Raw genomic sequence first — 22,395 nt, 5'->3', positions numbered from 1 at the left:
GATAAACATAAACTCATAGGGATCAACGAACCAAGAGACAAAATTTCATGATTGTCTATGTTCTTGGTATTTATCTCAAACGGCATTTCAAGTTATATATCCACAGTCATCCTTGTTCATGTTTTTGCTTCTTCTTCTTCTTCTTGCTTGCTTGTTAAAAATTTATATAGTACTTAATCATAAAGATCTATTAGACAAGACTAGAAAAAATTCTTATACAATTTTTTGCAAAAAAAACGTATATGCTTTATCTACAAATGATCTTTGGTTTTGCGAATTCATCACTTTTTTAGACCATGAAATTTTTCAAGAAACATAGATCCATGTTTCCATTAGTTACAATATTTTACTTAAGTGAAACACTACTATATATGTTTCATATTGGTGTAATTTTATTCTTTAAAAATATTTAGTAATTATAAATGGCGTTATGCAAAAAATTTAAAGACACATGAAACATAGTGAGTATTAAATTAACTATCAATGCTTGAAACATAGAAATCAATTTAAAAATGTTAATCTTAGAGTTAACTAAAGTAATAAAAGGAATTATGTTATTTCAAAACAACTAAAAATGTTCTTTTATTAATTAATACACTCACCTTCAATAACATTCAAAACCATTTGGTTACTATATATATATACATTTAGATATCATGGTAAGAGGAGAAAAAAAAAATCAAAGAATAAGTAAAAAATTAATCATACAAAATGGACACTAAGACAATTTTTATGGCATTTTTCATAATCAACATTTTAGTGTCATGTGCGTATCCATGTTTGGGCCAAGAAGATGTTGACGATAAACCACTAGTCAATCCCGGTGAGTTTGATACATTGGATGCATTATCGCCTGCTTCGCAGGAGTACAATATTTATATGTTAGAGAACCTCCCACCAAAATACAAAACGTATCTCGGAACCTGAGCTGATAAAATGGGGCCCAGTGGTATTTCGGAATGTAATGAAGATGTTTTTAGAGAGATTCTTACGAACAAACCTGTTTCAAGAGAGTGTTGTTTGATGGTAGTAAGAGCTGGAAAAGAATGCTACATGGAGATTAGAAAGTTCATGTTTCGATTGTATCAACTCAAACGCTTTGCTTCTCAAGTTTCTTTCAAAACTAATGAGGTTTGGAACAGATGTTCTGCTGAAGTTGAAAGTCCTTCATCATCTCACGACCACGCGATTTAGTTATCTTGATTGAATCTTTTGTTATATTATATGATGTATCATGAAATAATGGTTTGTTATATTATTCTAACTATATAAAATAAAATAAAAAATTCATCAGCTTATTCGTTTTCCTAACTCTAATGTGGTATAAGAAAACTTTAGTGCGATATGTTGGTTGTTCTAACTTGTGTTTGCTTAGCATAGTTTTTTATTTTATCAAATATAAAACATAATTGCACATAAATCTTGTTAAACAAAATCATATATTTCTTTCTTTGTAACTTGAATAAATTAATTGATTTGAAATTCAATTAAATTTATGAAAAAAATCAAAAGTGAGAGAACGATATAGGGAAAAAGAATAGGTAATTTTCATTTTTGTGAAATAAAAACGTTCATCTCATTTTTATGATCCTAGTTAGGACCTAATATGAAAATTCCTGATAACGGGTTATGAGTTAATTATCTAAAACTCTTTTACAATGTTTTCCACAAAACATATAACTTCTCTGTTTTTCAAGGTTTATATCATTTCTTCTTTTGTAATAATCCACTTACAGAATGAAATAATCTTTGCAATCATAGGATCAAAATATAGATTCTCATGAGGAGACTGATCAGATGGACATTTACGTGATCAAAGGAACAATATGCTTATGCTTGATGGGCCAATACTCTATATGAAAAAAAAGCATAATATTTCAATAGTTCATAAGCTTTTATTCAAGTATAACCAGTAAGAACTCAGATAAACATAAACTCATAGGGATCAACGAACCAAGAGACAAAATTTCATGATTGTCTATGTTCTTGGTATTTATCTCAAACGGCATTTCAAGTTATATATCCACAGTCATCCTTGTTCATGTTTTTGCTTATTCTTCTTCTTCTTGCTTGCTTGTTAAAAATTTATATAGTACTTAATCATAAAGATCTATTAGACAAGACTAGAAAAAAATCTTATACAATTCTTTGCAAAAAAAACGTATATGCTTTATCTACAAATGATCTTTGGTTTTGCGAATTCATCACTTTTTTAGACCATGAAATTTTTCAAGAAACATAGATCCATGTTTCCATTAGTTACAATATTTTACTTAAGTGAAACACTACTATATATGTTTCATATTGGTGTAATTTTATTCTTTAAAAATATTTAGTAATTATAAATGTCGTTATGCAAAAAATTTAAAGACACATGAAACATAGTGAGTATTAAATTAACTATCAATGCTTGAAACATAGAAATCAATTTAAAAATGTTAATCTTAGAGTTAACTAAAGTAATAAAAGGAATTATGTTATTTCAAAACAACTAAAAATGTTATTTTATTAATTAATACACTCACCTTCAATAACATTCAAAACCATTTGGTTACTATATATATATACATTTAGATATCATGGTAAGAGGAGAAAAAAAAAATCAAAGAATAAGTAAAAAATTAATCATACAAAATGGACACTAAGACAATTTTTATGGCATTTTTCATAATCAACATTTTAGTATCATGTGCGTATCCATGTTTGGGCCAAGAAGATGTTGACGATAAACCACTAGTCAATCCCGGTGAGTTTGATACATTGGATGCATTATCGCCGGCTTCGCAGGAGTACAATATTTATATGTTAGAGAACCTCCCACCAAAATACAAAACGTATCTCGGAACCTGCGCTGATAAAATGGGGCCCAGTGGTATTTCGGAATGTAATGAAGATGTTCTTAGAGAGATTCTTACGAGCAAACCTGTTTCAAGAGAGTGTTGTTTGATGGTAGTAAGAGCTGGAAAAGAATGCTACATGGAGATTAGAAAGTTCATGTTTCGATTGTATCAACTCAAACGCTTTGCTTCTCAAGTTTCTTTCAAAACTAATGAGGTTTGGAACAGATGTTCTGCTGAAGTTGAAAGTCCTTCATCATCTCACGACCACACGATTTTGTTATCTTGATTAAATCTTTTGTTATATTATATGATGTATCATGAAATAATGGTTTGTTATATTATTCTAACTATATAAAATAAAATAAAACATTCATCAGCTTATTCGTTTTTCTAACTCTAATGTGATATAAGAAAACTTTAGTGTGATATCTTGGTTGTTCTAACTAGTGTTTTCTTAGCATGGTTTTTTATTTTACCAAATATAAAACATAATTGCACATGAATCTTGTTAAACAAAATCATATATTTCTTTCTTTGTAACTCAAATAAATTAAGTGATTTGAAATTCAATTAAATTTATGAAAACAAATCAAACGTGAGAGAACGATATAGGAAAAAACAATAGGTAACTTTCATTTTTCGTGAAATAAAAACGTTCATGTCATTTTTATGATCCTAGTTAGGACCTAATATGAAAATTCATGATAATGGGTTGTGAGTTAATTATCTAAAACTCTTTTACAATGTTTTCCACAAAACATATAACTTCTCTGTTTTTCGAGGTTTATATCATCTCTACTTTTGTAATAATCCACTTACAGAATGAAATAATCTTTGTATTCATAGGATCAAAATATAGATTCTCATGAGACTGATCAGAGGGACATTTAGTTGATCAAAGGAACAATATGCTTATGCTTGATGGGCCAACACTCTATATTAAAAAAAGCATCATATTTCAATAGTTCATAAGCTTTTATTCAAGTATAACCAGTAAGAACTCAGATAAACATAAACTCAGAGGGATCAACGATCCAAGAGACAAAATTTCATGATTGTCTATGTTCTTGGTATTTATCTCAAACGGCGTTTCAAGTTATATATCCACAGTCATCCTTGTTCATGTTTTTGCTTCTTGTTCTTCTTCTTGCTTGCTTGTTAAAAATTTATGTAGTACTTAATCATAAAGATCTATTAGACAAGACTAGAAAAAATTCTTATACAATTCTTTGCAAAAAAGCGTATATGCTTTATCTACAAATGATCTTTGGTTTTGCGAATTCATCACTATTTTAGACCATGAAATTTTTCAAGAAACATAGATCCATGTTTCCATTAGTTACAATATTTTACTTAAGTGAAACACTACTATATACATTTCATATTGGTGTAATTTTATTCTTTAAAAATATTTAGTAATTATAAATGTCGTTATGAAAAATATTTAAAGACACATGAAACATAGTGAGTATTAAATTAACTATCAATGCTTGAAACATAGAAATCAATTTAAAAATGTTAATCTTAGAGTTAACTAAAGTAATAAAAGAATTATGTTATCTCAAAACAACTAAAAATGTTATTTTATTAATTAATACAGTCACTATCAATAACATTCAAAACCATTTGATTACTATATATATACATTTAGATATCATGGTAAGAGGAGAAGAAAAATCAAAGAATAAGTAAAAAATTAATCATACAAAATGGACACTAAGACAATTTTTATGACATTTTTCATAATCAACACTTTAGTGTCATGTGTGTATCCATGTTTGGGCCAAGAAGATGTTGACGATAAACCACTAGTCAATTCCGGTGAGTTTGATACATTGGATGCATTATCGCCGGCTTCGCAGGAGTACAATATTTATATGTTAGAGAACCTCCCACCAAAATACAAAACGTATCTCGGAACCTGCGCTGATAAGATGGGGCCCAATGGTATTTCGGAATGTAATGAAGATGTTCTTAGAGAGATTCTTACGAACAAACCTGTTTCAAGAGAGTGTTGTTTGATGGTAGTAAGAGCTGGAAAAGAATGCTACATGGAGATTAGAAAGTTCATGTTTCGATTGTATCAACTCAAACGCTTTGCTTCTCAAGTTTTTTTCAAAACTAATGAGGTTTGGAACAGATGTTCTGCTGAAGTTGAAAGTCCTTCATCTTCTCACGACCACGCGATTTAGTTATCTTGATTGAATATTTTGTTATATTATATGATGTATGATGAAATAATGGTTTGTTATATTATTCTAACTATATAAAATAAAATAAAACATTCATCAGCTTTTTCGTTTTCCTAACTCTAATGTGGTATAAGAAAACTTTAGTGCGATATCTTGGTTGTTCTAACTAGTGTTTGCTTAGCATATTTTTTTATTTTATCAAATATAAAACATAAGTGCACATAAATATTGTTAAACAAAATCATATATTTCTTTCTTTGTAACTCAAATAAATTAATTGATTTGAAATTCAATTAAATTTATGAAAAAAATCAAAAGTGAGAGAACGATGTAGGGAAAACAATAGGTAATTTTCATTTTAAGTGAAATAAAAACGTTCATCTCATTTTTATGATCCTAGTTAGGACCTAATATGAAAATTCCTGATAACGGGTTGTGAGTTAATTATCTAAAACTATCTTACAATGTTTTCCACAAAACATATAACTTCTCTGTTTTTCAAGGTTTATATCATCTCTTCTTTTGTAATAATCCACTTGCAGATTGAAATAATCTTTGTATTCATAGGATCAAAATATAGATTCTCATGAGGAGACTGATCAGAGGGACATTTACTTGATCAAAGGAAGAATATGCTTATGCTTGATGGGCCAATACTCTATATGAAAAAAAAGCATAATATTTCAGTAGTTCATAAGCTTTTATTCAAGTATAACTAGTAAGAACTCAGATAAACATAAACTCAGAGGGATCAACGAACAAAAAGACAAAATTTCATGATTGTCTTTGTTCTTGGTATTTATCTCAAACGGCGTTTCAAGTTATATATCCACAGTCATTCTTGTTCATGTTTTTGCTTCTTCTTCTTCTTCTTTCTTGCTTGTTAAAAATTTATATAGTACTTAATCATAAAGATCTATTAGACAAGACTAGAAAAAAATCTTATACAATTCTTTGCAAAAAAATGTATATGCTTTATCTACAAATGATCTTTGGTTTTGCGAATTCATCACTATTTTAGACCATGAAATTTTTCAAGAAACATAGATCCATGTTTCCATTAGTTACAATATTTTACTTAAGTGAAACACTACTTACATTTCATAATGGTGTAATTTTATTCTTTAAAAATATTTAGTAATTATAAATGTCGTTATGCAAAACATTTAAAGACACATGAAACATAGTGAGTATTAAATTAACTATCAATGCTTGAAACATAGAAATCAATTTAAAAATGTTAATCTTAGAGTAAAGTAATAAAAGGAATTATGTTATTTCAAAATAACTAAAAATGTTATTTTATTAATTAATACACTCACCATCAATAACATTCAAAACCATTTGATTACTATATATATACATTTAGATATCATGGTAAGAGGAGAAAAAAAATCAAAGAATAAGTAAAAAATTAATCATACAAAATGGACACTAAGACAATTTTTATGACATTTTTCATAATCAACACTTTAGTGTCATGTGCGTATCCATGTTTGGGCCAAGAAGATGTTGACGATAAACCACTAGTCAAACCCGGTGAGTTTGATACATTGGATGCATTATCGCCGGCTTCGCAGGAGTACAATATTTATATGTTAGAGAACCTCCCACCAAAATACAAAATGTATCTCGGAACCTGCGCTGATAAGATGGGGCCCAGTGGTATTTCGGAATGTAATGAAGATGTTCTTAGAGAGATTCTTACGAACAAACCTGTTTCAAGAGAGTGTTGTTTGATGGTAGTAAGAGCTGGAAAAGAATGCTACATGGAGATTAGAAAGTTCATGTTTCGATTGTATCAACTCAAATGCTTTGCTTCTCAAGTTTCTTTCAAAACTAATGAGGTTTGGAACAGATGTTCTGCTGAAGTTGAAAGTCCTTCATCATCTCACGACCACACGATTTTGTTATCTTGATTGAATCTTTTGTTATATTATATGATGTATCATGAAATAATGGTTTGTTATATTATTCTAACTATATAAAATAAAATAAAACATTCATCAGCTTATTCGTTTTCCTAACTCTAATGTGATATAAGAAAACTTGTTCTAACTAGTGTTTGCTTAGCATGGTTTTTTATTTTATCAAATATAAAACATTATTGCACATGAATCTTGTTAAACAAAATCATATATTTCTTTCTTTGTAACTCAAATAAATTAAGTGATTTGAAATTCAATTAAATTTATGAAAACAAATCAAAAGTGAGAGAACGATATAGGAAAAAACAATAGGTAATTTTCATTTTTCGTGAAATAAAAACGTTCATGTCATTTTTATGATCCTAGTTAGGACCTAATATGAAAAATCCTGATAACGGGTTGTGAGTTAATTATCTAAAACTCTTTTACAATGTTTTCCACAAAACATATAACTTCTATGTTTTTCAAGGTATATATCATCTCTACTTTTGTAATAACCCACTTACAGAATGAAATAATCTTTGTATTCATAGGATCAAAATATAGATTCTCATGAGAAGACCGATCAGAGGGACATTTACTTGATCAAAGGAACAATATGCTTATGCTTGATGGGCCAACACTCTATATTAAAAAAAAAAGCATCATATTTCAATAGTTCAGAAGCTTTCATTCAAGTATAACCAGTAAGAACTCAGATAAACATAAACTCAGAGGGATCAACGAACCAAGAGACAAAATTTCATGATTGTCTATGTTTTTGGTATTTATCTCAAACGGCGTTTTAAGTTATATATCCACAGTCATCCTTGTTCATGTTTTTTTTTCTTCTTCTTCTTCTAGCATGCTTGTTAAAAATTTATGTAGTACTTAATCATAAAGATCTATTAGACAAGACTAGACCAAATTCTTATACAATTCTTTGCAAAAAAGCGTATATGCTTTATCTACAAATGATCTTTGGTTTTGCGAATTCATCACTATTTTAGACCATGAAATTTTTCAAGAAACATAGATTCATGTTTCCATTAGTTACAATATTTTACTTAAGTGAAACACTACTCTAAAGGTTTATATTGGTGTAATTTTATTCTTTAAAAATATTTAGTAATTATAAATGTCGTTATGCAAAAAATTTAAAGACACATGAAACATAGTGAGTATTAAATTAACTATCAATGCTTGAAACATAGAAATCAATTTAAAAATGTTAATCTTAGAGTTAACTAAAGTAATAAAAGAATTATGTTATTTCAAAACAACTAAAAATGTTATTTTATTAATTAATACAGTCACTATCAATAACATTCAAAACCATTTGATTACTATATATATACATTTAGATATCATGGTAAGAGGAGAAGAAAAATCAAAGAATAAGTAAAAAATTAATCATACAAAATGGACACTAAGACAATTTTTATGACATTTTTCATAATCAACACTTTAGTGTCATGTGCGTATCCATGTTTGGGCCAAGAAAATGTTGACGATAAACCACTAGTCAATCCCGGTGAGTTTGATACATTGGATGCATTATCGCCGGCTTCGCAGGAGTACAATATTTATATGTTAGAGAACCTCCCACCAAAATACAAAACGTATCTCGGAACCTGCGCTGATAAGATGGGGCCCAGTGGTATTTCGGAATGTAATGAAGATGTTCTTAGAGAGATTCTTACGAACAAACCTGTTTCAAGAGAGTGTTGTTTGATGGTAGTAAGAGCTGGAAAAGAATGCTACATGGAGATTAGAAAGTTAATGTTTCGATTGTATCAACTCAAACGCTTTGCTTCTCAAGTTTTTTTCAAAACTAATGAGGTTTGGAACAGATGTTCTGCTGAAGTTGAAAGTCCTTCATCTTCTCACGACCACGCGATTTAGTTATCTTGATTGAATATTTTGTTATATTATATGATGTATCATGAAATAATGGTTTGTTATATTATTCTAACTATATAAAATAAAATAAAACATTCATCAGCTTTTTCGTTTTCCTAACTCTAATGTGGTATAAGAAAACTTTAGTGCGATATCTTGGTTGTTCTAACTAGTGTTTGCTTAGCATTGTTTTTTATTTTATCAAATATAAAACATAATTGCACATAAATATTGTTAAACAAAATCATATATTTCTTTCTTTGTAACTCGAATAAATTAATTGATTTGAAATTCAATTAAATTTATGAAAAAATCAAAAGTGAGAGAACGATATAGGGAAAAACAATAGGTAATTTTCATGTTTCGTGAAATAAAAACGTTCATCTCATTTTTATGATCCTAGTTAGGACCTAATATGAAAATTCCTGATAACGGGTTGTGAGTTAATTATCTAAAACTCTTTTACAATGTTTTCCACAAAACATATAACTTCTCTGTTTTTCAAGGTTTATATCATCTCTTCTTTTGTAATAATCCACTTACAGATTGAAATAATCTTTGTATTCATAGGATCAAAATATAGATTCTCATGAGGAGACTGATCAGAGGGACATTTACTTGATCAAAGGAACAATATGCTTATGCTTGATGGCCCAATACTCTATATGAAAAAAGGCATAATATTTCAATAGTTCATAAGCTTTTATTCAAGTATAACCAGTAAGAACTCAGATAAACATAAACTCAGAGGGATCAACGAACCAAAAGACAAAATTTCATGATTGCCTATGTTCTTGGTATTTATCTCAAACGGCGTTTCAAGTTATATATCCACAAGCATCCTTGTTCATGTTTTTGCTTCTTCTTCTTCTTCTTTCTTGCTTGTTAAAAATTTATATAGTACTTAATCATAAAGATCTATTAGACAAGACTAGAAAAAATTCTTATACAATTCTTTGCAAAAAAACGTATATGCTTTATCTACAAATGATCTTTGATTTTGCGAATTCATCACTATTTTAGACCATGAAATTTTTCAAGAAATATAGATCCATGTTTCCATTAGTTACAATATTTTACTTAAGTGAAACACTACTATATACATTTCATATTGGTGTAATTATATTTTTTAAAAATATTTAGTAATTATAAATGTTGTTATGCAAAACATTTAAAGACACATGAAACATAGTGAGTATTAAATTAACTATCAATGCTTGAAACATAGAAATCAATTTAAAAATGTTAATCTTAGAGTTAACTAAAGTAATAAAAGGAATTATGTTATTTCAAAAAAAACTAAAAATGTTATTTTATTAATTAATACACTCACCATCAATAACATTCAAAACCATTTGATTACTATATATATACATTTAGATATCATGGTAAGAGGAGAAAAAAAAATCAAAGAATAAGTAAAAAATTAATCATACAAAATGGACACTAAGACAGTTTTTATGGCATTTTTCATAATCAACACTTTAGTGTCATGTGCGTATCCGTGTTTGGGCCAAGAAGATGTTGACGATAAACCACTAGTCAATCCCGGTGACTTTGATACATTGGATGCATTATCGCCGGCTTCGCAGGAGTACAATATTTATATGTTAGAGAACCTCCCACCAAAATACAAAACGTATCTCGGAACCTGCGCTGATAAGATGGGGCCCAGTGGTATTTCGGAATGTAATGAAGATGTTCTTAGAGAGATTCTTACGAACAAACCTGTTTCAAGAGAGTGTTGTTTGATGGTAGTAAGAGCTGGAAAAGAATGCTACATGGAGATTAGAAAGTTCATGTTTCGATTGTATCAACTCAAACGCTTTGCTTCTCAAGTTTCTTTCAAATCTAATGAGGTTTGGAACAGATGTTCTGCTGAAGTTGAAAGTCCTTCATCATCTCACGACCACACGATTTTGTTATCTTGATTGAATCTTTTGTTATATTATATGATTTATCATGAAATAATGGTTTGTTATATTATTCTAACTATATAAAATAAAATAAAACATTCATCAGCTTATTCATTTTCCTAACTCTAATGTGATATAAGAAAACTTTAGTGTGATATCTTGGTTGTTCTAACTAGTGTTTGCTTAGCATGGTTTTTTATTTTATCAAATATAAAACATAATTGCACATGAATCTTGGTAAACAAAATCATATATTTCTTTCTTTGTAACTCAAATAAATTAAGTGATTTGAAATTCAATTAAATTTATGAAAACAAATCAAAAGTGAGAGAATGATATAGGAAAAAACAATATGTAACTTTCATTTTTCGTGAAATAAAAACGTTCATGTCATTTTTATGATCCTAGTTAGGACATAATATGAAAATTCCTGATAACGGGTTGTGAGTTAATTATCTAAAACTCTTTTACAATGTTTTCCACAAAACATATAACTTCTCTGTTTTTCAAGGTTTATATCATCTCTACTTTTGTAATAATCCACTTACAGAATGAAATAATCTTTGTAATCATAGGATCAAAATATAGATTCTCATGAGGAGACTGATCAGAGGGACATTTACTTGATCAAAGGAACAATATGCTTATGCTTGATGGGCCAACACTCTATATTAAAAAAAAAGCATCATATTTCAATAGTTCAGAAGCTTTTATTCAAGTATAACCAGTAAGAACTCAGATAAACATAAACTCAGAGGGATCAACGAACCAAGAGACAAAATTTCATGATTGTCTATGTTCTTCGTATTTATATCAAACGGCGTTTCATGTTATATATCCACAGTCATCCTTGTTCGTGTTTTTGCTTATTCTTCTTCTTCTTGCTTGCTTGTTAAAAATTTATGTAGTACTTAATCATAAAGATCTATTAGACAAGACTAGACAAAATTCTTATACAATTCTTTGCAAAAAACCTTATATGCTTTATCTACAAATGATCTTTGGTTTTGCGAATTCATCACTATTTTAGACCATGAAATTTTTCAAGAAACATAGATCCATGTTTCCATTAGTTACAATATTTTACTTAAGTGAAACACTACTCTAAAGGTTTATATTGGTGTAATTTTATTCTTTAAAAATATTTAATAATTATAAATGTCGTTATGCAAAAAATTTAAAGACACATGAAACATAGTGAGTATTAAATTAACTATCAATGCTTGAAACATAGAAATTAATTTAAAAATGTTAATCTTAGAGTTAACTAAAGTAATAAAAGAAATTATGTTATTTCAAAACAACTAAAAATGTTATTTTATTAATTAATACAGTCACTATCAATAACATTCAAAACCATTTGATTACTATATATATACATTTAGATATCATGGTAAGAGGAGAATAAAAATCAAACAATAAGTAAAAAATTAATCATACAAAATGGACACTAAGACAATTTTTATGACATTTTTCATAATCAACACTTTAGTGTCATGTGTGTATCCATGTTTGGGCCAAGAAGATGTTGATGATAAACCACTAGTCAATCCCGGTGAGTTTGATACATTGGATGCATTATCGCCGGCTTCGCAGGAGTACAATATTTATATGTTAGAGAACCTCCCACCAAAATACAAAACGTATCTCGGAACCTGTGCTGATAAGATGGGGCCCAGTGGTATTTCGGAATGTAATGAAGATGTTCTTAGAGAGATTCTTACGAACAAACCTGTTTCAAGAGAGTGTTGTTTGATGGTAGTAAGAGCTGGAAAAGAATGCTACATGGAGATTAGAAAGTTCATGTTTCGATTGTATCAACTCAAACGCTTGGCTTCTCAAGTTTCTTTCAAAACTATTGAGGTTTGGAACAGATGTTCTGCTAAAGTTGAAAGTCCTTCATCATCTCACGACCACGCGATTTAGTTATCTTGATTGAATCTTTTGTTTTATATGATGTATTATAAAATAATGGTTTGTTATATTATTCTAACTATATAAAATAAAATAAAACTTTCATTAGCTTATTTTTTCCTAACTCTAGTATGATACCTTGGTTGTTCTAACTAGTGTTTGTTTAGCATAGTTATTTTAGTTTATCAAATATAAAATATAATTGCACATGTACTTGTTAAACAAAATCATATATTTCTTTCTTTGTAACTCAAATAAATTAAGTGATTTGAAATTCAAGTATATTTATGAAAACAAATAAAAAGTGAGAGAACGATATAGAGAAAAACTTTAGGTAACTTTAATTTTTAGTGAAAAAAAAACGTTCATCTCACTTTTGTGATTGTAGTTAGGACCTAATATGAAAATTCCTGATAACGGATTGTAAGTTAATTATCTAAAACTCTTTTACAATGATTTTCACGAAACATATAACTTCTCTGTTTTTCAAAGTTTATATCATCTCTTCTTTTGTAATAATTCACTTACAGAATGAAATAATCTTTGTCTTTGTAGGATTAAAATATGGATTTTTATGAGAAAACTGATTAGAGGGACATTTACTTGATCAAAGGAACAATACGCTTCTTGATGGGCCAATACCCTATATGAAAAAAGGCATCATATTTCAACAGTTCAGAACAGGACGTTGTCGATACATCGGGTGATAACGGAGGAAGCCGGAGCTACGGTGACGGTCAGCTCGTTTCCGAAGAAATCGACGGAGTGCTCTTGGTGAGTGTGATAACTTGCGACAGTTATTATAGTCCTCGTGTATATGTTTTATCATGTACCCGTACATTAAACGTTTTCACCGTTTGATCTTTGGATGCATTTGTACAGTTATAATCGGGCGGTTCATACTTAAGAAGCATGTAATGTCACGTCATCAGGTCCTTAGTATGCGATTTGGTGAAAGGTTTCAAAAGTTAAGAACGTAAAGAAGAATATTTTTCGTATATTTATCAGATTATGATCGTTAATGGACTAATTTGTTAGGATCGGTGATCTTTCTAAATCGAACTAAGAATTTTAAAACTCAACTCAACCCTTACCATGTATATGATTTGATTAATGGCTTTTTTTTTTTATGGAACAATTTGATGATGATTAATGGCTATATGATGCAGATAGATGGGTACTCTAGATAGATATTTAGATATGTTCCAAATATTTTGATTATTTAGTTTATTACTTATTTTGAAATTTATCTTAATTAGTTAGAATTATCTAAGTATTTTAATAATTTATAGCTTATTTGGTTTTTATATAAATGGATTTTTTATGCCTATATCCAGTATAAATTTGGTAAATGTTAAAATTACATTGATTAGTCGTCTTGTAACGTCTCTTGTACTATCACCGTATATAACTTCCTGAATTGGGTTTATTTAGGACACGCTACCATATATAGCAGACCATGTTTCCCTCCATGGGCCATGGCCAACTATATCAATATACTATTGTGTCATTGTCCTATTGCATAATATCTACAACACTTATCTTACGTACCTTACTCGGAAACAATTATCTGACACATATAAAACTATAACGCATTCCGTAGTTTTCTAACGATATATTCCTTTGGTACATTTTGAATATACGGTTTTCGTTCCAAAGACGTTATCAGATTTTGAATATTCCCTAAATGCCTCTTTATTTTGATTAATTATATTAGTTTATGAGTAAAATAGGAAAATATATATATACCAATGATAAAACGAATTTTAGAAAAAAAAACAAAATTAATAGAATCACAAAATCAGTAAAAACTAAAATTTCTAAATAACAAATGATTTCGAATGGAATCTCAAAATATATCAAGTTCTGTAAGATTCATGTATACCATTATCCCATCTAATCTTATTATAGAAGAAATCAGCGAGTGAATAACAGTTTTTATTTTCCACAACCTAACAAAAGAAGAAAGATCAACGATTCAGCACATTTTGTTACTTCGATACATCTCTTAAAACTTAACTTGCCATAAACGAGCAGAAACACCAAGCTTGAAGCAAACATAAGCATCTACTGACACCTGAAGTATCTGATCATTGCTAAGGTACTCAACACTCCAATCACTCCTGCTTATCCCCCGATCAAGCTTCACTCCTCGAAACCCCATACATTTCTCAACAATCTCCTCAAACGAACGACCCCTCAGACTCCTGCCTTGTGAATCCACGACATACATCCCTGCGTCAAGAAGTTCTCCAATCTCCAACTGATGTCTAGTTCGTGCTAGCCTCTTCGCGTCTTGACTGTTCCTAATACCGACAAAAATTGTGTTTGGATCCGTAAGGAACCTTGGAATGATGTCGGGGACACGCTTAATTACAGTAAGAGAGCTGGATGATGAGACACGATGTTCCCACGCATAACTGGAGAGTATCCACAGGACGGTAGTGACACGGCGGCGCTGAGAAATACCAATGTGGTGCCCAGTTGACGCCGACTCCAACGATAAGAGGGTGACAAGAGCGTGAACGACGGTGACGGAAGACGACATCTCGGATCCATCGTCTAATGTCTGAGGGAGTACTCTTGGTTAGAGTGACTGTCAAATCTTCTCCAAAGAAATCGACAGAGTAGTAGTATGGTCAGACTTGTATTTCGCGAGGGTTCTGATCGTTGGAGCCATTTGATTTGTTTTACTAACTCTGAAATGTGAAGGAGAGAGGAAAAAACAATAACGCTCCAGGGCTTGTATACTGATCTGTGTGATTTGTTCTCATATGTCATGCATATAAATAGCCAAAGCTTTATTATGATGGTAAAAGAAAGTATTTAATCATAGAAAATCTAACTTAATTAAAAGCGTTACTAGCCCCCGTTGATCTTCGTGAAATTTATGTCAGCTATATTTGAACGGTTGGGATGCATGTAGGCTAGGTTTAGCTTATCACACTATCGAGTCATCTACTCCAACCCCAAAGTAATTACTGATATTTTTTAAATTTTTTTATTTACTATTTCGGCAATTGCTGATTAAATTTTAAAAATTATCCCCTCCCAAAAAAATAACGATAACTTTCAAATTTAAAATTTTCTGAGAATTCTGACCCAAGAAAAAAAGAAAATATCTATATAATATTATTGGATAAATATATATATATATATATATATTTCTGGTGAAGCATATGCAACAACAAATACAAATACACTATCAATTTATCCCGTAAAAAAAGAAAAAAAAAAGTTGTTCAATTTTGGACGGTTGAGAACTTCAGATGCATTTTAGGCAAGACTTTCGCATCTCTCACGCCTCTTGTACGATCACTGTATGCATCTGTATGGCGTCCTGCATTTGGCTTATCTAGGACACGCTACCGAGTACCGTAACAGACCTTGTTTCTCTCCGACCATCGTTACAGTGTCTTTTTTGTTTGTTAGCGTGACAGTGTCCTATTGCACAGTTCTACTAATACTTTATACCTTACTCATCTTGTGTAAAACGCTGCAAGATGGATGATATCAAGGACATTTAGTTATATATTTATAATCTTATTACCTCATGGAAGAAATTAACGAGTGATAACATTTTTCTTTTTCGACAATCTAACAAAAGAGTAAAGACTAAAGATTCAGGACATAGTATTCCTCTTGATACATGTCTTCAAACTTGCCATAAACGAGCATCAACACCGAGCTTGAAAGAAACATAAGCATCTACTGACACCTGAACTAACTGCTCTTTGCTGAGGTAGTCAACACTCCAATCACTCTTGCTTATCTTCCGATCTAGCTTCACTCCTTCAAGCCCCATACATTCCTCAACAATCCCCTCAAACGAACGACCCCTCAGACTCCTACCTTGTTGATCTGCGACGTACTTCCTTACATCAAGAAGCTCTCCAATCTCCAACTGGTGTCTCGTTATTTCCAGCTTTCTCACGTCTTGGCTGTTCCAGAAACCGACAAAAGTCGTGTCGGGATTCGTGAGGAAACGTCGAAGGATGTTGGGGACGCGCTGACAGTAAGAGAGCTGGACGATGAGAACTGATGTTCCCACGCATAGCTGGAGTGTATCCGCTGGACGGTCGTACGCCGGTGGTGAGAAGTACCATGACGGTGTCCACTGGACGCCGACTCCAACGACGAGAGGGTGAGAAGAACGCGAGCGACGGTGACGGTAGACGACGTCTCGGATCCATCGCCTGATGACGGAGGGTGTCTCGGTTTGAGTGACTAACAAATTGTCTCCAAAGAAATCGACGAAATAATCTTGGTGAGTCTTGTATTCCCCAATGGTTTTTATCGTTGGAGCCATATTAATTGATCCCTGTGATGTGTTCTCATATGGCATACATATATATAGCTAAAGTCTTATGACGATAAAAGGAAATTATTTAATCATAGAAAAGCTAACTTAATTATTTCCTATTCTTTTTTTTATAATTATTTCCTATTCATATTGTATAGTTTACAATGAACGTGATTGCCTTTTTCAAGGGTCACGTGTTTGACATATGCACTACATTAATCTATTATTCTATTTGATTTAGGTTAATTATCTTTAATTCCTCACTGGAGTAATCAAAGTGTGTGTGGTGAGACTCCAACACTTGTATTTTCTTATTGTTACAGTCGCTGGGTATTTAATTTTGCTATATATCTACTGGATGCTTTTTATAGTGTTGTACTCGGGAGCAAAATATTGCCGTTGATTTCTGTGTAATGGATATCAGTTAATTTTGAAATGCATGTAGTCAAGGTTTAGCCTACCATCTCGAGTTAACCCCAATATATGTACTGATTTTAGTTTAGTTTATTTCATTTTTTTCTCGGAATTACTGATTTAAATTAAAATTTCAGTATTTACGGATCTACCCAAAAATAATTTGATGAGTTCTTTTTTTTTTTAGGTCAGTTTGGCCAGAAACTCTTCTTCACCTCAGGCTAGGTGTATTATCAATCCCATGTTCCAATCATCCCATCTACTTAATTTGGAAAGAAAGGAATAGGAAAATATTTGCTTCATTCTTTCTTTTTTTTAATGTGTTAAATTTTATTCACCAAAAACCTCTTTATATCAAGTGCATCCTATGTTTAAAGATGGAACTCCGCTACTCGTTTACCACTCCTAATCTGTACTCTATTTACACTCTTGTAGCAAACCAAAACTGCAAAATGCCTTCAAATCTCTTCCATCCATGTAGTTTTATTAAGCTGAGTTTGTTTCGCATACCTTTATCAACAAGCTTCATCAGAGCTTGAGTGGGCAGCGGTGGTTCTCCATGCATGCGCCTATTGCGTTCTCTCCATATCGCATAGACAGCGGCTTGGAAGGCGTATCGAGTACATAACAACTTGTATCTCTCCAGATTCCGATCAACAAGCAATATCTTAATACCAGTCCATTCTGCAGTGTATGAGTTCTGCAATATACCTTTGACTAGATGCTCCCAAACTTGAGCTGAGAAGGAACACTCGAAGAAAAGATGGTTCTGGGATTCTGGAGTGTTCTTGCATAAGACACAACTTGTGTCAATGCCTTGACTCCATTGAGAAACCCGATCCATGGTAGATAGTCTTCCCCTAGTTGCAAGCCAAGCCATGAAAGCAAACTTTGGGGTAGCCTGCGAGAACCATATACCTTTCGGCCAAAGAAGCAACAAAGTCTCTTGTATCAAAAATTTTGGTTTGTAGCCAGATGATCGTCTCCACATGTCGAAATCATCCTCTGCAGTGTTCAGTTGATCTCTAAAAGAGTCCAGGGCCCTTTCAATATCTTTCAGCATGCGCGAACGATGCCTCATTCTTCTTCGAGGAGTCGAAGGACATCCTCCACAGTGGCATCTCTTCTAATACCCAAGTCTATTAGACCTCTCTCTATCCCAGTACATCCATTAATACTCCTAGGTCAGACCATCGATCGTACCAAAATGAAGTATGTCTCCCATTGCCTACGGTCTTCATGTAGAAAGACTTAGCTACATCACGTAGCTTAAGCATTTTCTTCCACATCCAAGACCCTGCTTGAGTATTTCCATTTACTTCCCAAAAACTTCTCTTTCTAAGCAAGTTGTGCTTTATCCAGTCCCCCCAAAGAGACTTCCCTCAGAGCATTCTCCATATAAGCTTTAGATTGTAGACCAGATTAACTTCTTTAAGCGGTCTTATACCCAAACCTTCCTCGCTCTTAGTCAAGCAGATCTCTTTCCAAGCTTGTTTTACGCCTGTGGACTTGAGCTCCGGACCAGTCCATAAGAATGGAGAACAGAGCCGTTCTATTTCTTCCAGACATTTGTTTGGGAGTCTGAATGCAGAGGCCCAGAAGTTTACTATACTCATAAGCACATACTAGATCAGTTGCAACCTTCCGGCATAGGAGAGGAAGCGGCTAGTCCAAGTGTTTATTCTACCTCGAATTTTCTCAATGAGAGGGAGATAGTCTTGTTGCCGCATAACCTGTGTCATCAGTGGAAGACCCATGTAACTCATAGGTATTTACTTCATTCTCGACTACTGCTATCTCTATTTGCTCTGCAGTTGATAGACAAATAAGGGACTGGCTCCTCTCGATCCAGCCATCCATTCTTCAGTTCTTCTTCGCATGCACCCACCCTCCTTGACTCTCCTCGACTCTTCTTTATTTTTCCCTCTGTTTCTTGTTGTGGGTGGTTTGTGTTTTTATGTTTTCGCTCACTAAGCTGCACAGCATGTACTTTTGAAAGTGGTACGAAATTAAACATATTACCAAAAAAAAAGAAATATGAGAACACCTTTATAATAATAATAGAGGAGTATATATTTCTGGTCAGGGATATATCTCCCTCAACAAAGATACAAAGATGCATTATCCATCTTATATATTAAAACAGAAGTCACAACTTTAATTCATGTGTGATTTTTTTAAAAATGGACCTATTTCTAGAAAGTTATGTTACATTTAATCTTTAATCTTATTATTTAAATTTTAGGGCTACCAGAAACTTTTATGGCTATCAATAATTGGATTTAAACAATAGATGATCAATTAGATTTATAGAAAGTATAAATTAAAAAGATATAATTTAACGTTGTTATGTTATACCTCCATATGTTAAAGTTAAAATCTAATTGGTTGAACATGTTCCAATAAAGTTAAAGTTAACTTTAAAATATCAAAATTTCATGTAAATTGAAACAAAATAATCATTCTAAAACATCATCTATATTGAAACGGAGGGAGTATAATATATACCAATTTAGAATTGAAAACTAAATATTTATATAAAAATAAATAAAAACAAAAATTCGCGTGGTTGCGCGGATTATGATCTAATTTATCCTTTAAAAAAAGTGGATGAAGATTTTAGAATAATAGTCCTGTGACGCGTAAGTCTTGTGTAATCCAATAATAACTAACCATGTGTATGGTTAGATGTTTCCAAACAATCGGATTAGTCAATCTGCCAACTAACTAAATATTATAACTTTTAATTTACCACCTTTTTTTTGCTTTCTTTCTTTTGACCCAAACCTTTTGTTTTATAAACTTAAATTTAATCTTAATTCAATCGAGGAGGAGAGATAGTAGGAACAAAGGAAACCGCCGTCGCCGGATCTGGCAGTGTCCCATAGACGAAGAATAACTTTCCGATTTTAGTAAAGGAGTTTCTGTATTTAGGATCCCCCCCCCCCCCCCCCCCCCCCCATCGGTTTGCTCTGTCTCTTCTGCTGTGGTGGGATTTGGCGTGTTCTCTTGATTGGGGGATTTCAAAATCATGAGGAAGAAGCTCGATACTCGCTTCCCAGCTGTAAGTTTTTTCTCGTCTACGATTGATGACCTTTTTGGATCGTGTTTCTTCTAAGACCAAGTTGTTTAGATTAAGTAATGTCATTTCTGATGAAATTGGTTGACCTAGCAATCAATTTCCCCCATTTTAATTGGATAAGATAAAGATAGTGTTTATAAAGAGGACTATTGTCATTAGTTGAGCATGGAATGAATATACATACACGAATTGTTTTTTTTTTTTTTTTAAAAAGTTAGTATAGTGTTGACGATAGGATTATTCAAAGAACTGAACTTTCCGTTGTGTGTTAATGTATTACGTTTGTATACAATGATTTTTCATTTTCAGGCTCGTATTAAAAAGATTATGCAAGCTGATGAGGATGTTGGCAAGATTGCTTTGGCAGTGCCTGTCCTAGTCTGTGAGTCATTTTGTTTTACTTCAGTTTTAAGGCAGTTGTTTGGTTGGGAGACCTTTTTGCTTAATTTCATGTTCTGTTACTGCAGCAAAATCTTTGGAATTGTTCTTGCAAGACCTTTGCGATCGCACGTATGAGATTACCCTCGAGAGAGGAGCCAAGACCGTCAGCTCTTTGCACCTGTAGCAACTGATTGCTTAAACTTTGTTTTTTGATCCTTCTGCATGCTAACAAATGTCGCTACTGCCTAAAGAGCATGAATGCATTTTAGATGTTGTAACTATTAATATTCTGGTTGAGGTGATGTTGTTAAGCGGAAGAGCTTCCAAGTTATTGGTCCTATTTTGACTGCGTCCAACACCTAGAGGATGTTGTTGATGTTACAGAACTTTATACCACATATTTGTGTGTTTAAAGTACATTTTGCTCTTTTTCTTCATACGGTGTTTGGTGATGCAACTACTGCATCCACGTTTATTGAACTTGTTTTGTTGTTTACAGAAAACACTGTGTGGAAAGATATAACGTGTTTGATTTTCTGAGGGAAGTTGTGAGCAAGGTTCCTGACTACGGCCAAGCGCAAGGGCAGGCCCATGGGACTGGTGACGTTACCATGGATGATCGCACCATCTCCAAGAGAAGGTTGGACCTCCTGGCTCCGTATACTCTGGTTATTTAATTGATATAAGCCAGTAGCAAGCTGAATCGAAATGGTTTATTTAAATCAGGAAGCCGATCAGTGACGAAGTGAATGACAGCGACGAGGAAAATAAGAAAAGCAAAACAGTGAGCTCATGTTCTTCTTAGTTACTTCATTTAATGTCTATTGGTGTGGAGCACTAACATCCATTCAACACTGTTGTTGGCATTGGGCTTATTATTGCAGCAAGAGGTGGGGAATGCTAAGCCCAGTGGCAGGGGTAGTAGAGGGAGAGGACGAGGAAGAGGTCGCGGTTGACGAGCTGCTAAAGCAGCCGAAAGAGAAAATCTGAACCGCGAGGTGGAGCTTGAGACCGCCATGGCGGAACAGCCACCTCCTCAAGACAGTAACCAGATGCATGTGTCAGCGTCATCACCACAAGAGAACGAGAAGAAGGATGTCGATGGCGACATTGCAGCATCAAAAGAAGACACCAAGCAGCAACTTCAAAATCCAAAAGAAGGCATTGACATTGACCTCAACGCTGAATCCCTCGACCTAAACGAAACCAAACCGGCACCAGTCCCAGCTGCAGACAAAGCTACGACCTCAGAAGAATATCCAGGCTGGCCTATGGAGTTGGGCAAGATCGATCCAACACAGTTAGCAAGTTTGGGTAAGAGGATAGACGAGGACGAGGACGAGGAAGATTATGACGAAAGAGGGCTAAGCAGCACAAAGTAGGACAAATATAGAGTAGCAGCATTTAGCGGTTGTCTAGAAAAAATGCTCTTTCTGTTATCCAAGTCTTCTTCCTGTTTCCGTTTATTGTATGAATCGAAGACTGCAACTTAATTATTTCTTTGGTATGTTATTTAAGGGTTTAATAGTAGCATCAGAAGTTAA

At 32.4% G+C, this 22,395-nt stretch overlaps 8 protein-coding genes and 3 pseudogenes across 8 annotated transcripts; 8 read left to right on the top strand and 3 right to left on the bottom strand.

The window, feature by feature from the left end:
• The first annotated feature begins 684 nt into the window (after positions 1-684).
• On the top strand, positions 685-1,484 carry LOC125580327 (annotated as a pseudogene).
• Positions 1,485-2,634: 1,150 nt separating this feature from the next.
• LOC125580326 (protein DOWN-REGULATED IN DIF1 11-like) lies at positions 2,635-4,323 on the top strand. Its single transcript, XM_048744675.1, has one exon. The coding sequence runs from the start codon at positions 2,635-2,637 to the stop codon at positions 3,124-3,126; it is 492 nt and encodes a 163-aa protein (XP_048600632.1). The 3' UTR covers positions 3,127-4,323.
• Positions 4,324-4,431: 108 nt separating this feature from the next.
• On the top strand, positions 4,432-5,104 carry LOC125580325 (protein DOWN-REGULATED IN DIF1 11-like). Its single transcript, XM_048744674.1, has one exon. It carries the CDS (start codon positions 4,550-4,552, stop codon positions 5,030-5,032), a length of 483 nt encoding a protein of 160 aa, XP_048600631.1. The 5' UTR covers positions 4,432-4,549; the 3' UTR covers positions 5,033-5,104.
• Positions 5,105-6,112: 1,008 nt separating this feature from the next.
• LOC125580324 (protein DOWN-REGULATED IN DIF1 11-like) lies at positions 6,113-7,007 on the top strand. Its single transcript, XM_048744673.1, has one exon. It carries the CDS (start codon positions 6,460-6,462, stop codon positions 6,949-6,951), a length of 492 nt encoding a protein of 163 aa, XP_048600630.1. The 5' UTR covers positions 6,113-6,459; the 3' UTR covers positions 6,952-7,007.
• An 869-nt stretch (positions 7,008-7,876) lies between these two features.
• LOC125580323 (protein DOWN-REGULATED IN DIF1 11-like) lies at positions 7,877-9,566 on the top strand. The gene has a single exon (XM_048744672.1). The coding sequence runs from the start codon at positions 8,362-8,364 to the stop codon at positions 8,842-8,844; it is 483 nt and encodes a 160-aa protein (XP_048600629.1). The 5' UTR covers positions 7,877-8,361; the 3' UTR covers positions 8,845-9,566.
• Positions 9,567-10,280: 714 nt separating this feature from the next.
• On the top strand, positions 10,281-11,524 carry LOC125580322 (protein DOWN-REGULATED IN DIF1 11-like). The gene has a single exon (XM_048744671.1). The coding sequence runs from the start codon at positions 10,281-10,283 to the stop codon at positions 10,770-10,772; it is 492 nt and encodes a 163-aa protein (XP_048600628.1). The 3' UTR covers positions 10,773-11,524.
• A 135-nt stretch (positions 11,525-11,659) lies between these two features.
• Positions 11,660-13,777, top strand: LOC125580321 (protein DOWN-REGULATED IN DIF1 11-like). The gene has a single exon (XM_048744670.1). The coding sequence runs from the start codon at positions 12,201-12,203 to the stop codon at positions 12,681-12,683; it is 483 nt and encodes a 160-aa protein (XP_048600627.1). The 5' UTR covers positions 11,660-12,200; the 3' UTR covers positions 12,684-13,777.
• A 718-nt stretch (positions 13,778-14,495) lies between these two features.
• Positions 14,496-15,351, bottom strand: LOC125575333 (annotated as a pseudogene).
• A 960-nt stretch (positions 15,352-16,311) lies between these two features.
• LOC125580320 lies at positions 16,312-17,473 on the bottom strand. Its single transcript, XM_048744668.1, has one exon. The coding sequence runs from the start codon at positions 17,014-17,016 to the stop codon at positions 16,327-16,329; it is 690 nt and encodes a 229-aa protein (XP_048600625.1). The 5' UTR covers positions 17,017-17,473; the 3' UTR covers positions 16,312-16,326.
• Positions 17,474-17,809: 336 nt separating this feature from the next.
• Positions 17,810-18,451, bottom strand: LOC111212054. Its single transcript, XM_022713432.1, has one exon. The coding sequence runs from the start codon at positions 18,449-18,451 to the stop codon at positions 17,810-17,812; it is 642 nt and encodes a 213-aa protein (XP_022569153.1).
• Positions 18,452-20,184: 1,733 nt separating this feature from the next.
• Positions 20,185-22,248, top strand: LOC106377468 (annotated as a pseudogene).
• The last annotated feature ends 147 nt before the right edge of the window (positions 22,249-22,395 follow it).

This window comes from Brassica napus, chromosome C1, assembly GCF_020379485.1.
Source record: "Brassica napus cultivar Da-Ae chromosome C1, Da-Ae, whole genome shotgun sequence".
Lineage (NCBI taxonomy): Eukaryota > Viridiplantae > Streptophyta > Magnoliopsida > Brassicales > Brassicaceae > Brassica > Brassica napus.
The sequence above is the reverse complement of the archived record's forward strand: the minus strand, read 5'-3'. Positions and strand labels throughout refer to the sequence as shown.

Excerpts from the sequence above, each read along its gene's own strand:
- LOC125580322 (XM_048744671.1), top strand. The coding sequence starts at position 10,281 with ATGGACACTAAGACAGTTTTTATGGCATTTTTCATAATCAACACTTTA.
- LOC111212054 (XM_022713432.1), bottom strand. The coding sequence starts at position 18,451 with ATGCTGAAAGATATTGAAAGGGCCCTGGACTCTTTTAGAGATCAACTG.
- LOC125580325 (XM_048744674.1), top strand. The coding sequence starts at position 4,550 with ATGGACACTAAGACAATTTTTATGACATTTTTCATAATCAACACTTTA.
- LOC125580323 (XM_048744672.1), top strand. The coding sequence starts at position 8,362 with ATGGACACTAAGACAATTTTTATGACATTTTTCATAATCAACACTTTA.
- LOC125580320 (XM_048744668.1), bottom strand. The coding sequence starts at position 17,016 with ATGCCATATGAGAACACATCACAGGGATCAATTAATATGGCTCCAACG.
- LOC125580324 (XM_048744673.1), top strand. The coding sequence starts at position 6,460 with ATGGACACTAAGACAATTTTTATGACATTTTTCATAATCAACACTTTA.
- LOC125580326 (XM_048744675.1), top strand. The coding sequence starts at position 2,635 with ATGGACACTAAGACAATTTTTATGGCATTTTTCATAATCAACATTTTA.
- LOC125580321 (XM_048744670.1), top strand. The coding sequence starts at position 12,201 with ATGGACACTAAGACAATTTTTATGACATTTTTCATAATCAACACTTTA.